General features: G+C 59.7%; 2 protein-coding genes across 20 annotated transcripts; both read right to left on the reverse strand.

Moving 5' to 3' along the window:
* Positions 1 to 2703: 2703 nt before the first annotated feature.
* On the reverse strand, positions 2704 to 8380 carry CDC20 (cell division cycle 20). Its single transcript, XM_074876301.1, has 11 exons — positions 8130 to 8380; positions 7604 to 7806; positions 6866 to 7011; positions 6032 to 6128; positions 5400 to 5528; positions 4848 to 5044; positions 4397 to 4491; positions 3846 to 4077; positions 3611 to 3736; positions 3331 to 3448; positions 2704 to 2966 (listed from the first exon to the last, which is right to left on the reverse strand). The coding sequence occupies exons 1-11, from the start codon at positions 8174 to 8176 to the stop codon at positions 2788 to 2790; spliced, it is 1569 nt and encodes a 522-aa protein (XP_074732402.1). The 5' UTR covers positions 8177 to 8380; the 3' UTR covers positions 2704 to 2787.
* Positions 8381 to 8442: 62 nt separating this feature from the next.
* Positions 8443 to 15183, reverse strand: MPL (MPL proto-oncogene, thrombopoietin receptor). 19 transcript variants are annotated; one of them, XM_074876300.1, is made up of 12 exons: positions 14106 to 14346; positions 11808 to 11946; positions 11288 to 11463; positions 10799 to 11064; positions 10566 to 10722; positions 10270 to 10399; positions 9794 to 9963; positions 9542 to 9684; positions 9160 to 9386; positions 8979 to 9098; positions 8770 to 8857; positions 8443 to 8671 (listed from the first exon to the last, which is right to left on the reverse strand). In XM_074876300.1, exons 1-12 carry the CDS (start codon positions 14206 to 14208, stop codon positions 8483 to 8485), a joined length of 1908 nt encoding a protein of 635 aa, XP_074732401.1. In that variant the 5' UTR covers positions 14209 to 14346; the 3' UTR covers positions 8443 to 8482. The 19 variants fall into 19 exon arrangements, 17 of the variants coding, with proteins under 17 accessions (XP_074732401.1, XP_074732386.1, XP_074732391.1 ...); XM_074876285.1 differs by lacking the exon at positions 11808 to 11946 and having other exon boundaries at positions 8979 to 9066; positions 9227 to 9386; positions 14106 to 15183; XM_074876290.1 differs by having other exon boundaries at positions 8979 to 9386.
* Positions 15184 to 15234: the final 51 nt, after the last annotated feature.

Here is a 15234-nt window from a genome sequence, read left to right on the forward strand (position 1 = left end):
TTGTGTGACCTGAACTGGTGTCACCAATATACCGAACTGTAGTTGGCATCACCCTGTTTTACAGGTCTCGGCGCCCTTGTATGTATGAAGCCTTAAAATGGGATCTGGCTGCTGCACTGGGTAGTGTTCTTGCAGTTGTTGCTGCTTCTCTGTGGGCAAGGACTGGCAGGAGAGCTTGTTCTGGTCCCTGCTGAAGTGGCATGTAACATTATTTCAGTGCTCAGAATTCATGACTTCAGGAGCTGTAGGTGACAGTCTAGCTGAGATGGAGCTTTCCGTGTCTAGCCGCCTCCTCCCTGCACTGCCTTCCCCCCACTGACTCTTCATAAAGACAGTCCTCTCTTTTGCCCAAAATAGTAACAATACTTTAAGCTTCTTATGCTTGGCATTTCAAAGGAGGCTGTTCCCTATGTGTGCTCTACTCTCCCTTCCTCCAATTGTTCCTGTTAGCTATGATCTTTTTCTAGGGGCTGGCTGTGGCACTTGGTAATTTATATGCTGTCAGGGTCAGTCTGGGCTGCTGCTCTGAACTGAATTCACACCTTATATGGCAGCGTTTCCTGGGCCTGGCGGAGCAGCGCCCAGCTCCTTCCTCTGCTCCTCCTCGCTCCAGGGCAGTAGGACCAGTATGGGGCCAAAGGAAGACAATGCAATGCCATCACCTTCTAGTAATGCCTAGAGGACTTTCAAGGGGTGTGTAATGCACAGCTGCTGGGGCTGGGTATGTGCTAAGGAGAGAGGCAAGACAGCCTCTGCTGTTATGCAGGAGTGAAGAAAATACACCAGCTTTCAGGCATGTAAAGCCTTCCTTCCAGAGTCAGGAACCACTGAAAGCCTTAATCTGCTGTGGGGCCACAGGGCCAGTCTGTGCTAACTCCCAGCATCATGCAGGGGAGTGGGGCAGGGCTCCTACAATAGCAGCACGGCTCTGGTGAAGAGCCTAATCTTGCGTTAACCCTTCCCCATTACATCCAGCTGCTGTCCTCGGAGGTGCTTCTGAAGAGGAAGGAGAGCTTCTGTTTCCTCCTTGGATCTCCCCTGCTCTTCCCTGGGTGGCCAAAGGGGGATGCACCAACAGCACTGCTGGGGAGGTGCTGGGCTCAGCTGCTGCAAGCTGGTTTTTGAGACTGTGCCCCCCATATCAGCAATAGGTGGGGGGCTGCTCCAGCAGGGGAGGGTGCATGCTGGCTGGCCTTCCCACAGCACATGGTGGTGCCAGCACTGCCCACTTTTGAAGGCTCCAGCTGGCTTAAAGCTCAGGAGGCAGAGCGGGAGCCTGGCACCAGGTACAGCGTGGTACTGGGCCGAGAGGAAGGTGAAAACAGTTAATAATAATCCACCCTCAGCTAATCACAGGCTGATGAGAGGCACAGGCTTTGTCAAGCTGCTTTGCACAGGCCAAGGTGCTAATCAGCTGCATGGTGTCCCCAGCAGCCCCTGGCTGTGCTGGTGCAGCTGAAGGACAGGCTCGATGGGTCTGGTGCAGCCCCACAACCCCAGACACCACGGCTCCAACATGCAGAGCAGCATGGCCACTGGGGCCACAGCTCTCTTGCTCACATAAAGGCTCAAATATGCTCCCTCCAACTTGCACCAGCATAACTGAACCTGGAAAAAATGCATTTTTCCAAGTGCTGGAGAGTCAAGCTCTACCAAATGTCAGCTTCCCTACCCCGAGCCTCAGCTTGGCACCAGGGCTTCCCCTCAGGGGGGAGGGTGGACAGAGATCAGGGCTGCTGTATGATGGACATACAGAAGAATGTATGACTGAGGGCTGTACACTGGGTTGATGGTGCTTTGGGTGGCTCTTGCATGATGGCCAAGCTGGCTGTGCAATGTAAACTAACCTTTTGTTTTGCATCAGGCTTCATGCCCTTGCCAGCCGCTTTCTGGCCTTAGGGGTGACTATAACTGTTGCTGTATGGTTCCAGCTTCTGCGCCCCCCCCACCCCTTTTTTTTTTTCCGATAGCATTTGGCTCCTAAATGTAGTACTAAACTCCCTGTAAAAGTAGCTATTCTACCAATAGGAGCAGGCAGCATTGGCTGCAGCACAGAGGCTGCATGTAGCAGAACAAGGCTAACTGCTGTGTGCAGGTGACACTACAGCCCTGACTGCCCAGAACAAGTCCCCAGGCTGCTCTGGCACAGGTGGTCACTGCTGGTGGTTGCCCACAGAGGCCCAGCAAGGCCCACCTGGCCAAGAGACAGGACACAGCAGAAGCTGGGGACACAGACATACTGTGCTTTCAGTTGAGCCTTACTCCTCCCCACCACAGCTGGCACCAAAGCAGGCAAGAGCTGGGCAGAGGGCCCTGCCTTAGGCAGGGGCCAGTTTGGAGCTGGTTCACTGCTCTAGGGAAGCTGAGGCAAGTCAGGGGTACTTTCCTAACCCCACTGCTGGGCTGGAGCCCTGCAAAATATCAGTTTTGATTAGGGATGGAGGGCTAGGAAGTTACCCTGGCTCCAGCTTCCCTCTGTGGTGGAGCTGCTGTGCCTGTGGTCAGGAACAGATACAGAAGTGCAGCCATAGCACAGCTGCCTCCTTCCCCCAGGACTTCAGGGCTGTGCTAGGCTTAGGCTGCCTGAAACCAGCCCTAAAGAGCAAGAGCTCCACCACTTGTCCAGATCCCAAACCTCAGGGAGGAAGAGCCTGGTTCTGTGAGCCACAGCCTTTTCTTCTACCAGACTCCATAAAAAAAAAATCAAATTAAAGCAGTTTATTAACTTTTAAAATACTGTACAGTGTGTAAACTAAGTTTCCCCCTCCCCACAATAGCCATGTGCACTTATCGGATGCCCTGGTGAATAATGCTGCTTTTGGCACTGTTTGCCTTCTCTTTCTCCTTCTTCTTTATGGGGTCCAACTCAAAACAGCGCCAGAGCCGCAGTGTTTCATCAGCAGCTGCTGAGGCCACTGTTGCACCATCAGGGCTCATAGTCAGGTTCAAGACCCTGGCAGTGTGACCTGGAGAGGAGGAGGAGGTGTTCAGTCAGGGCTGGGCTGATCACCACCTGCCCTGGTCCCTCTGGCTCTACCACAATGGTCACATTTACTCCTGTATGCCCCATGAGCCCCACCAGCTTGCACAGCTGTCCCCACACCATGCTGCAGCAGCACAGATTCACGCCCTGGGCATGCATTTGGAGCAACAGTGTTTCTGCAGCACGCCCTAGGAGTGCCTCCCTCTAGCAGCATACCCCCAGACACCACTCTGCAGCCGTGACACTTCAGACTAGACCACCAGCATGCTCAAACCCAGGGTTATATCTGCACTCAGCTTCTAGCAGCCCACCTGTCCTCCCTCCCTCTGGCAAAGGCCTCAGCCTACCTCGCAGCTCAGTGACCTTGGCCATCGTCGGATACTTCCATATAACCAACTGATTTTGTGCAAAGCCATGGCCTGAAATGAACTCCTTGTAGTTTGTTGACCACAGGATAGAACAGACCTAGGAAGAGGCAGTAATGCAGGTAAGATAAGCTGCTTGTGCTGATGTTTACCATCCAGAGATGAGCGTGGTCCCCTCCTTTCCTCTGGGACTCGGGACCCAGCAGCTCTATAGGTGTCCTACCAGAAGGTGTTTATCTCCATGCTGATGTTCATGTCTCACCTGGGAATGGGCATCAACAATACTGAGGCAGGTGCCAGAACACACATTCCAGATGCGGATGTGTCTGTCACTAGTCCCGCCTCCAGTGGCTAAAACATTTGACTGCCAGGGACACCATGCCACGGCCTGAAAGAAGAGGGTTAATTTTAAGACATGCAAGAGACAACCTGTGCCCAGCCAGCGTTGCATGTCTGCCTTGCACGCAGATACATGCCTACAGTAGCCCTGCACTCACCTTGACAGCACCCTGGTGCTGAGTGAAGGTCTGTAGAGGAGCAAAGTGTCCGCTGTCCCCCTGGGTGCATGGCCAGATGTTCACCAGGTTGTCATTGCCACCACTAGCCAGGTAGCGGCCGTCTAGAGACCACTTGAGTCCACACACCTCCTGCGTGTGGCCAGCAAGTGTGGCCACATGATGCTCAGCCACTCTGACATCGTGGTGGTGGATGTGGCCAGTCCGTGCCCCGCTGCAGAGAGAAGGCTTGCAGGGTCAGGCTGGCACATATTTTCACCAAAATCCATTCTTGTACAAGAATGGGTTTCAACCAGTGTTACCAGCATCACTGGCCTGATGGCATGCCACAGATGCTCTTCACAACTTCAGCACAAAGGGCAAGAGAGAAGAGCAGCCTTCTCCCCGCAGTCCCAACAGAACAGGCTGAGTAAGAATCCCAAGCCAGGACAGAAACTCCTCTCTGCCATCCCTAACCTGCACCACTCAGAGCTAGGACAGGAATCTGCAACAGCCAGACACTGCCCTTCACCCCCCTCCCCACACTGCTTTACCTGGAGAGGATGTAGCTGTTCCAGCTGAGGGACCCCACACGGGAAGAATGGCTGGTCATATTTCGGAGGCGTTTCTGGTGCTGTATGTCCCATAGCTAGAGAGGCAGAGCAGTTAAGTTCTCCAGAGGATGAGGAAACCCAGCCCTGTTGCTTTGCCCGAGGAACCTTGGTGCACAGGCTCTGGCATTCAACCTTTTCAGTATGGGAGCAGAGATAACTTGTATCTCATGCCTAGGGAGCAGAAGGTAACTCCAGGTGTCAGAAAACCCCCAAACCAAAAAAACTCTGCCTTGTGTGCTGCAGTTGGACACTGGCTGGGGACATGCCCACCCACCAGTCAGGACAAGTCAGGGTGCACTGCACCCTTCTTGTGCTAGCCAAGCCTTTGTCCCAAGGCCCCACGGCTCCAGCAATCCCTAGATGACACGTCTAGTTTTACTCCTGCACTCACCTGGACCTCAGCATTACTTGTGCCAACAGCAAGGTAGTTTCCTTCTTTAATCCATGACACAGAGGAAACATAGTCATCTGGATGCTCCATCTGCAGCAGCTGGATGATCTCCCCAGAGGCGTGATTCCACAGATAGACAGAGTTGTCCAGAGCCACTGCCAGGAAGTTCTGAGAGCTCCAGTCAATGAGATTCAGATCTACAATTTGGAAGAGCAATGCAGGTCACACCGTGGTTACCTGGCGAGCTCTGCCCTTCACCAGTGCTGATGGCAGCTCTTCCACCTGCACAGGTGTGCATGCACAAGCACAAGCACACAGGTGGGTATGGGGCAGCCTTCTGGGTGTCACCATGCCCAGTTAGGGCAGTCAGGGAGCCCTGATCCAAGTTGCCTACACAGCACTCTGGACCACTGTTCCTGTAAGTCCACACAGGGACACTCCAGAAGTGGTCTGTAAGATACTGAAACAGCCTGGTTGTTACACTGCCCTAGGAACTGCACCCCAGCACAGAATGATCTCAGTGCCCAGCACTCAATATTGCAGCCTACTTACAATAGTCGTTGCGGATCTCTGGTGCATCCAGGATCCGGTCTGGCATTGAGGGAATGTATCTGCCATTCTTCCTGCTGGATCCAGGTGTCACTTTCTGACTGTAGAGCACTTTCAGGTTATTCTGATAGCCTGTGTGCAGAGGAACAGACTTGTTAACCTCAGTTACTGTTTCCTCCCAGCTGAGTGAAAATGAATCTGTGAGAGAAGAGATATATTGAGAAGAGCCCAGCGTGCCAGCCCCACTGGCAGTGTGGCCTGCTGAACCAGGGTGAACTCTGGTTCCTGATTCACAGGAACAAATTTAAACTGACAAGCACTTGGTTTTCTGTATCCCATTATGTTTAGTGACAGTTAAGCTCCAAAGTGCAGAGCAGAGAGTTGGAAGCTTTTGCAGACCTCAGGAAGGTTTGCAACCAGCAGTACAAGTGAGCAACTGACAGTCATTTCAACTCTTATAATTAAATTCACTGTAATCATGACGCAGGCCCTCAAGCTCAGGAACCCCAAGGAGGGAGACTCCAGTGCGCACAGGAGCTCCGAGAAGCCCGCTGATGTCTCCCATGTCCACACACAGGACCTCTATGTTGCTGTTCCCCTGCCCAGAGTCAACTTCTGCAGGCCCTGTACCATACCTTCCGGAGCATTCTGTGGCTTTCCAGTGAGGCGGAGGATCTTTGCCTCTTCTATGTCAAAGCCGTTCAGATTCACTGCCCAGGCTTTCTGTTGCTCCTACAGAGACAAACCACCCTCAGCGAGATGCATTTGAAACAAAGCCCACACTGCACTTAAAACTGCAGCTGGCAAAGGACACACCTAAGCCCCCTTCTAGAATCAGGAGGTGTACAGCTGTGCTGGGGGAGTCAGCTACAGACAGGCAGGTCAAAGTATTTTTTCCTCAGAGATTGGCACACTGTCCTGCTCACATTTTCATACAGAAGAGTGGCAAGTTCAGTGTCTCATTGCCAGTGGGGAAAGCCACAGCCACAAGGGACCAAATGCTTCATAAACAGATTTCAGAACACTCTGTACACATTCCAGAATAGTTCCCCGTGTAGACATTGTCCTAGAATAGCTACCACCAGCAGTTTCACTGTGCACAGGCTCACAGCTTTGTGTCTCTGTAGCCTCTTATGTTTTAAAGTCTCATTAGCCCAAAGTTGAATTTTGCTACCAGAAGTGGCACATGCTAGAGTGAGTGGAAGCAGATATGTAATGCTCTATGTTCTTCCCTCTGCCTAGGGAAACAACCCTACAGAGCAGCTATGCTCAGGCTGTTCTATCTGCAGCTTTACAGCTTCCACCTCATCCCAGACTCCTGAAGCCTGCACTGGAAGCAGTGATGGCTCGGGCTGTCAGCCCCAGGTGCCCACTTGATAGAACTTAGTTTGCTTCTCTGGAAAAGGCCAGGAAGATTTAGCTGTTTGGCAGTGATCATTGTAGTAATCATAACTCAGCAACATGCTCACCTTCTTGGTAGGTGACTCCTCAGCAGGGTCATTCTCTTTGGTTAGGAGGAAATTGGCCATCTCCATCTGCATAGTGCTACGGTTGGGAATGTAGCGATCGCCCCCAGCCTTTGTTGGGGTGCTCTGGATTTTGGATCCAGATTTACCTGCATTCACATGCATAAATATTGTCTTACAGCTATTAAACAGTCTGTATTAGAGCTTTCAAGAGACAGCAAACCTCACACTCTTCCACATCACACCTACCAGACAAGGTTCAGACAAGCAGGACTCAGAGCTCATGTCATGCAATCACAACTAACTTATATTTTTCCCACCCCAACCCCCCTATAATTGCACTAAAGTCTGGTTAGGAACTGCCAGAAGACAAACCGTTGGGTCTAGTGCCACAATTCCCGAGTTCACACATAAGGGGAAGATGCAAAAATACTGTTACAGCATGTAAAGCTGTCAGCAGACAGTCCTACCCACGCTTGTCCCAACACACGGCTGTGTCAGCAAGGCTCAGCCGGGGCATCACCAGTTCACTCAGCCCCAGTGCACAGGGCTCCGCCCCCCTCATGCTGGGGAGAAGGTGGGCGACTTCCAGGAGCCAGGCAGGGTAGCCCACCGCCTTCCGCCCGACCAGCAAGCCGGCTCGGGCAGCCTGGTATGGAGCCCAGAGCCCCGGAGCCCCAGGCAAGCGGCCCGAGCGACGCTCCCCCACCCAACCTGTTGCCGCTGGTCGCCGCCGCTCACCGGGTGTCCTGGACGGCGTCTTGCTGAAGCTGTGGGAGCGATTGACGGGCTTCATGGGCGACAGGCCGGCGGCGGGGCTGGGCCCGGGGGCGCCGCTTTCCTTGGCCTTGCGCTGCCACCGCGCGGGCGGCGCGTTGGGGATCGGTGTGTCCAGCTTCAGCAGCCCGTGCAGGTCCGCCTCGAACACGAACTGCGCCATGGCGCTGCGGGCGAGCGGCGTCAGCCGGGGCCCCACGCAGGGACGCCGGCCGGGCTGCAGCCCGACCCCGCCGGGCGTTCCCCCCGCCGCTCCTCAGGGCCCTCTCCACCCCAGGGCACCCGCCCCTCCCCCGGGCCTCTCCACCACAACCTTCCCCCCCCCCCCGCCCGCCGAGGCCGCGCCTCAGGGCTCCCTTCGCCACCAGGGTCTCTCCAGCCGCCCGGTTCACCTCAGGACGCACCCCCCCCCCGCCTCCCCGGGCTCCCCCCGGCGCCCCGCCGCAGGGTCCCGGCCCTCCCCGCCCTCCGCGGCACCGCCGCCCCTCACCTCCACTCTGCGGCCGAAGCTCCCGCCGCCCCCCTCAGAGGCAGCATTTAAACCCCGCGCGGCCGCTCCTCCCATTGGCTGCTTCAAACCCAAACGCCGCGCGCTGCCATGGCGACCACTGCGCGCCGCGCCGCGATTGGCTGAGCCGCGGGGCGGGGCGGGGCTTTCTACCGGGCGCAGCGGGCGCCGGTAATGCGGGGAGGGGTCGGGGGTAGGAAGAACACCGGGGAGGGAGAGCAGCCCCGCCCCGCCCCGCCCCGCTCCCCTGCGAGCCCAGGGGGCCGGGGCGCCACAAAGGAGAGAGGAGGCCGGGTGGTTGCCCGTCTAGTTTATATCGGGGCGGGGGACGCGGCTCAGGGCGGCCCGCGCAGCTCCCAGCCGCTCATGAGCAGGTAGGACTGGTTGGCGATGTCGGTGCTGGGCAGCCGGCCGGCAGTCTGCGCTGGCGGCGACGCGCCCGCCTCCCGCCGCGGGCCGGGCAGCACCTCCAGCAGGCAGGGCAGGACGGCCTCCTCCGGCGGCTGCTTGTAGAAGGCGCTGGCCTGGGGGGGGGAGACACAGAGGGGGCGCGGTGGGGGCTGCCCTTCGAGCTGCCCCCGGGGGGCGCTCAGCCGCGCTGGGCCCTGCCCCGGCCCCTCACCTGGCCGTGCTTGCTGCTTTCGTGGAGGAAGCTGCCCAGTGCGCGGTGTAGGTCGGGAACGGGGGGCCAGAGCTTCTGCTTCACGTTGCTGGGTGCGAGGAAGGGGGTGTTGAAAGCACACCCCAGTCCTGGGGTGCCCTGACGCCCCCAAGCAGGGCGCCCAGGCCTGGTGCTGGACCCCCCTCGCCTGCCCCAGGCCCAGCCCTTACCTGTAGAGGGAGGGGAAGGTGCACCGCAGCCCCAGGAGCACTCCCGTGAAGAGCAGCGGCACCACCGTAACACTCGGGATGATCCAGCCTACATCGGTGGGGGAACGCTGGGACTGCGCCCTCCCCAGACCCCCCACCACTGTCACCCTTTGCCCGGCGCTCCCCATCCCATTTCCAGTACTCTCGGTCTCCCGCCCTCGCTGTGTGGCTCCTCTGGCCACAGCCTCCGGTCCTGCCCTGTCCCTTACCCGCATCCGCCATGGCATCAACCGCGACAGGTTTGGACCAGGCGCTCCAGCTGCCCTGGTACCACGGCCCACTGGGCTGGGCCCGCACCTGGGCATGGTAGCGGGTGCCTGGCCGTAGGTCCAGGACTTCTTTCTTGGCTGCCCGCGGGACCTGCAGGACCTACGGGGCAGAGCTGAGCTGGAGATGATGGCTGCTGCGGGGCGGCGAAGGGCAGTGCTGGGGTGTGGGGCTGTCCTGCCTGACCCCATGTGGGACATGTGCTGGCAGTGGAGGTGGGCAGGGCTGCTCAGGGGACAGCCCTGGCCGTGCCTTACCTTCCAGTCATGGCTGTTCTCCACGGCATAGCGGACCTGGTAGTCCAACTGCTCAGCCAGTGCCTCCAGGGGTGGCAGCCACTGCAGGCTCAGCCGGCCCTGTGACACTGTTGCCTGCACTAGCTGTGGGGCGTCTGTGAGCACTGTTGGGCACGGGGACATGTCACCGCCACAGAATGGGACATAGGACGCTGCGTCCCCCATCAGCCAGGCATGGGCAAGGGCACAGGCCACTGTGGTGCTGGGACTCACCAGCCTGATGCAGCCAGAAGGGCTCCTTGAAGAAGCTGAGCGTGAAAGATGCATGGGGCTGGGTGACGTTCACTAGGACAGAGATGGCACTGCCAGCCCTGGGCTGGAAGGTGCAGGCGTGGGTACCCTGTGCCCCCACGCTCTCCTCACAAAGCTGCCATGTGTCTTCCCTGTGTGAGGAGTGGGGAGCCAGTCAGACCCACCATGGCGGCCCCACTCCCCTTGCCTGCTGCCAGCCCTGCTCTGGGGCCACCCTGTCCCCACAGCCAGCGCTGCCTTGCTCCTCCTGCACTTGGCCAGGAAGGCCAGTGCTGCCCATAGTCAGTGGGCCAAATGGTGGTGGTGAGGGTTGAGGTTGATGATGGCAGGTCAGGGCACAGGGCCTGGTGGCACAGTGTGGGATGTGGGGCACTGAGCAGGTCCCTGGGATGTGCCACCCCTCTGCCTGAGTGCCGTGCCCCCACCATGCCCCTCACCTTGTGCTGGCCCCGCTTGGAGACAGACGGTAGAAGAGCTGGTGGGAGCTGCGGGGCTCTGTGGGGTCCCAACTCCACTCGCAGCGCACGTGCAGCAGGTCAGGGGTGCTGCAGCGCAGCCCGATGTCTCCTGGGCAGGCGAGATCCGGGGCAGGGACGGGGCTGCTTCCCCCTGGCTCCCCAAAACCTGGGTGCTGCACCTCACCTACCCCAGGACCCCAGTCCCTTGCAGCCCCAGGCATGGGTGCCTCCCCGCTGTGCCTGCCAGCACCCCAGCAGGGGGGATGGCCGCTCACCAGAGGAGTGGGGTGTCTCTGCAGCCACTGCCTGTGACCAGGGCCCCCAGACGCCATCCATGGAGGTGCCATCGGGCTTGCTGCGCACCTGGATGTGGTACTTCATCCCTGGGCACAGGTCCCGGAGGATCACCCAGGTGTTGGCCTGGACCAGCCCCTGCAGGAGAGGGGCCAGGCTGGGGAACGGCTGTGGCCCCCAAATCCCCCTGCCTGTCCTTGGCCCCTCTGTGTACCTGTCCCGCTCCCGGGGAGGCTGCGGCTGCCCTGGCCGTGGGTGCATGGTTGCTGACTGCTGGGTGGATGGAGGGATCCCCAGGGCGCTGCCTGCTGGGGTCCAACGCAGTGCTGCAGGGCATCTCTGGGGAGCTGGCAGGGCACCACTGTACCTCGTAGAGGAAGAAGTTCAGGTAGTCGTCGAGCGGTGGCTGCCACGACACGCAGAGCTGCCCTGCAGCCCCAGCCCAGCGGGCTGTGATGTTCACTGGCGGGGCAATGAGACCTGTGGGGAACGTGCCGGGGTGTTTGCCCTCCTGTGACAGCCCCCATCTGGGCACCCCCTGGGCCTGCTGGGAGACAGCCGGCAGTCCCCCCAGGGCTGGCTCCATGCCCGGTGTGCAGGGCACAGGGTGCTGCCAGCCCCCACGGCAGGCAGAAGGGCAGGGGATCCAGTTCTGGGGACTGTCCTGGTGTCACAGGGGTATTGCCCGGTGGGAGGGACTCACCCACCGCGTCCACACTGAGCTCCCGCCAGTACTTGGTCTGGTTGGTGGTGGCATCCAGGACACGGAGGTGGAGCTGGGTGAAGAGCCGCACGTCCTGGCTGGGGAAGACGCAGACGTGCCGCATCCCACCAGCCCCATGGTGCCATGTGGACACTGTGCACGCTGTGGGCATGTCCCTGAGGAATGGAAAGCGGGGTCTTGCAGCACCCCGTGCCGCCTGCCTGGGGCCAGGCTGGAGGAGAGGGGACCTGGGGCATGACACCAAGACCTCAGTGTCACCAGCTCCTTCCCTGTGCCCCCATCCACTGCAGGGCACCATCCCCATGGGACTGAGGGACAGCCGAGGTCCCAGCCCTGCCGCAGGGTGTGTGGTAGCTGCCATGTAGCTCCCATGGGCTCTCCACCATCCCTCCTTCCAGCTGGGAGCCACTGGGATGGCACAGAGGGCTGTGGCACCCTGACCCTGCTGTTCTCTGTGCAGGCAAGGGGGAGGCTGGGCTGTGTCCCCACCACCTCCTACCTGCTGTACCAGTAGTAGAAGTGGCACATCCCGCTTGCTGCCTCCTCCTCTTTCTCCTCATCCCAGAAGCAGGTGAGATCCTCAAAGGAGCGTGAGAAGCAGAGGATGTCCTCGGGCACCCCTGCCAGCAGCGCAGCATCTGGGAGGAGTGTGGGCATGGAGGAACCCGTGGGCACAAACCTGTCCCCACCTCACCTGTGTCCCCCCACCCCGTGCCCGCTGGCCAGCTCGCCCCTAAGGCCAGTCTGTGCAGGCACCTGGGGCAGCGTGGGCATGGCTGTGACACGGGTGCCTTCCACAAGTTTGGCACGCGGGGGGCACATGGCATGCATGCTGGCCGCTGGCTTGCACCGGGGTCCTGGCTGGCAGCAGGGATCCCGCCGGCTGGCCCTCCCCCCCACCCCCCCCCCACCCCCCCCTCCTCTGCACGCGGGGTCCTTCAGGACAAACAAACATCCCGAAATAGCCCTGTGGTCGGAGGGGGGCTCAGGGACCGTCGATCGGGGGGAAGCACCCCTGCCCTGCTCACGCCGGAAGGTGCGCGGAAGTGAGATAAGGAGGAGCAGCGTCCCGGGGAGAGGGAAAGGGCCTCGGGGCTGGCATGGGGGCGTGTGGTCCTGAGCAGGAGGGGATGCTCAAACCCCAGCCTGGGGATTGCTTGGGGGGCTGTGGATTTCTCTGCCCCACTCAGCAAGCTTCCCTCTTCCCTGTCATTGCAGGGATGAACTGGAGTGTCACACCCTGCAGGATCTCCATCCCAAGCAGCGGTGGCTTTGCCGGCACATGGGTGCCTGTCCCTATTGTCAGGGAAAAGGGGACAGCCCCAAGACGCAGATGTGTGAAGCACAGGGGTGGCCTTGCTGCCCCCCAGAATTGCTCCAGCACTCCCTTCTCCCCCACTGCCTCTGCCCTGGGACCTGCTCCAGGCCCCCTCCTCCTCTTCCTCCTGAGATGTGCTCCCTTCCCCAGGGGCTTCCCCCAGCTGCAGGAACCCACAACAAGCCCGCTGCCAGTGCCTGGCCCCGCTCCATGTGCTGAGTGCATCCATTCTCTGCTACACACCCTCTATGCTGACAGTTGAGACCACCCTGGGCGAAGAATAAGGGACAGTCCTCAAATGTCCTTGCCACATTCTCAGTGTCCCTCTGCTCTCCCTGTCCCTTCCCTTGCCCTGACCCCCCAGCCCTGTTCCTCCTTTACCAGCCCTGTGTTGCCTTCCTCCCCCAGCCAACATCCCCTCCCCGCAGACCACAGCCTCCCCACCTGCTCTTCCCTTTTTGCACCCCACTGTCCCCACCCTCATGCTGGCTCCCAGTGCCAGGGTGGCCAAGTCCTAGCAGCCCGGTGGCACAGGGACCCATGACACCAGTGGGAGGCCACACCAGTCCTGTGGGCTACCAGAGCATCTTTGCTGGGCACAGGCTATTTCCTAGGAAGAGCGGCCACCCAGCTCTGCAGCCCACATCAGCCACGCCTGGGCAGCACCCTGCCGAGCTGGTGGTGGGCTCAGGGCATGGCAATGTCGTAGAAGCTGCGGGCAGAGGGAGGATGAGCCCAGCCCCAACCTTCCTCCCACTGCCCCTACACTGGCGACTCAGAACGTGTGCCTGAGCCTGCTGTAGTCAGAGACCTGGGGTGGGGCTGGAGAGCAGAGCAGGAGATCGACAGGATTTTGTTCAGTTAATGGTTTTTATGGTGCTGTAGAAAGTGTTAAAAAGTCTAAGGAGGGGCTTAAAGGAAGTGTGAACAGGCCTGAAATGGGAGAAAGCCTTGAAGTGGTTCTGCCAGGTGCAGTGAACCAGGCTGGGGCCAGCTACCAGCTGAGCTGAGGATGCTCAGCGGGGCAGTAAGATCACTGCAAGGCTGGCACAGAAGCGTTGGGATCAGCCTGGCAGTGCCGCTGTGTCACCCGCGGTGCAGAGCCGTGCTGTCAGACATTAACTTGAATTTTGCTCAGACCCTCATCACCATAACTCCAAGAACTTTTGATGAGCAGGGAGCCCCTTCTGCTACCTGCATGGGACTGGGAGCCCCAGATTGCCATCCCAAAGGGGCACTGGGGGCTGCCAGGTCCTGCCTGCAGAGACCAGGGATGTCCCTTTGCTCTGGGCACCCCAGGGTGTCCCACGGGTGAGAAGGGTGCTCCATGGCCCATCCTGAACACCACCCGCACACCCGCCTGGGATGTTCCCCAACCCTGCAGATTTTGGCTGCCTTGGGGTGCTCGCTGCCCACGCCCAGTGTGCCAGCTCCTCTCTGGCCCATTCTTTGTGGGAGAAAATGGCCCCAAGGTCCTACCTTGGGATGTCACTGGCTCGGGGGCTGATGGTGGGCTGTGGAGGCTGAGCAGGATGGCAGGGAGCAGGGAGAGGAGCCAGTCCCAGCGCAGGCAGGCTGCCATCCTGCAACCCGTGTGCCAGGGCCACGCGTGCCTCGGCCCTTCCGAGCGTCCTGGGAGCTGCTGCGGCTCCTCCGGGCGGTACCTTTATCTGGGAAGTGGCGGCTGTGCAGCTCAGGAAGCCTGGCTGGAGGCTCCCCCCACCCCATCGCCGGCACTTCCCCGTGCCCGAAACCACCGTTCTGCGGCCCCTCCGCCACCAGCCGCAGTGCCAAGTGAGGCTGCTCCTATCAGATAGGCGGCACGTCCTGCCCTTGTGGCTACGGGCACACCGGGAGGCTGGGGTAGGAAGAAAAACAACCCCTGAGAAACCAGGGAGGCCCCTGTGTGGGGCAGGGCAAGGCAGGGCAGGGCAGGCTGTTGGGGGCTGCAGGCATGTGGGAGCATGGGACATGAGGCAGCTGCTCCGGCTCCATCCTGCCCTGGGCCACCTGGCACTGGTGTGCACTGGGTCTGCCCTGCATGGCCCAGCAGCACCATCCCCATGGCTGTGCCAGGAGCAGACCTGCAGGCACAGGGGCATCAGCAGGGCCCACACAGATGCTAGTGGTGTTGGTGCAGGAGCAGGACCACCATGGTGGGGTCCTGCAGACATGCTCAATCTCATGCCAATCCACTACCACCGCTCAGCACAGGCGGCCAGAGGGATGTCCCACCCTGCTGGGGTGCAGCACCATGGCACAGCCCAGGGAGCACCAGTCGGGGCATGAGGAGCCACTCGCACACGCATCCCCACTGTGTCAAGGGCGAGTTGGCTTCTCCTTGCCCTGCAGCTGGAGACAGCACCAGGGGCGCTGAGGGGAGGCGGGAACAGCCAGAACCAATTTGTCACAGTCAAATTTTGTCAAACCAGTCCCACTTCCTTCTCCATCTGGCTACTGGGCTTTGCCTCAGGGAGGCAAAAAGCAGAAAGCCCTTGGTTTGAGCAGGGCTGATGACGATGACTCAGATGCCATTCCCAGCCAGCAGTGGAGGAGGTACACAGGCGGTGGCACACATCAGGCTGCCTGCAAGAGCCAGTCCCCAACA

This window comes from Strix uralensis, chromosome 8 (genome assembly GCF_047716275.1).
Source record: "Strix uralensis isolate ZFMK-TIS-50842 chromosome 8, bStrUra1, whole genome shotgun sequence".
NCBI lineage: Eukaryota > Metazoa > Chordata > Aves > Strigiformes > Strigidae > Strix > Strix uralensis.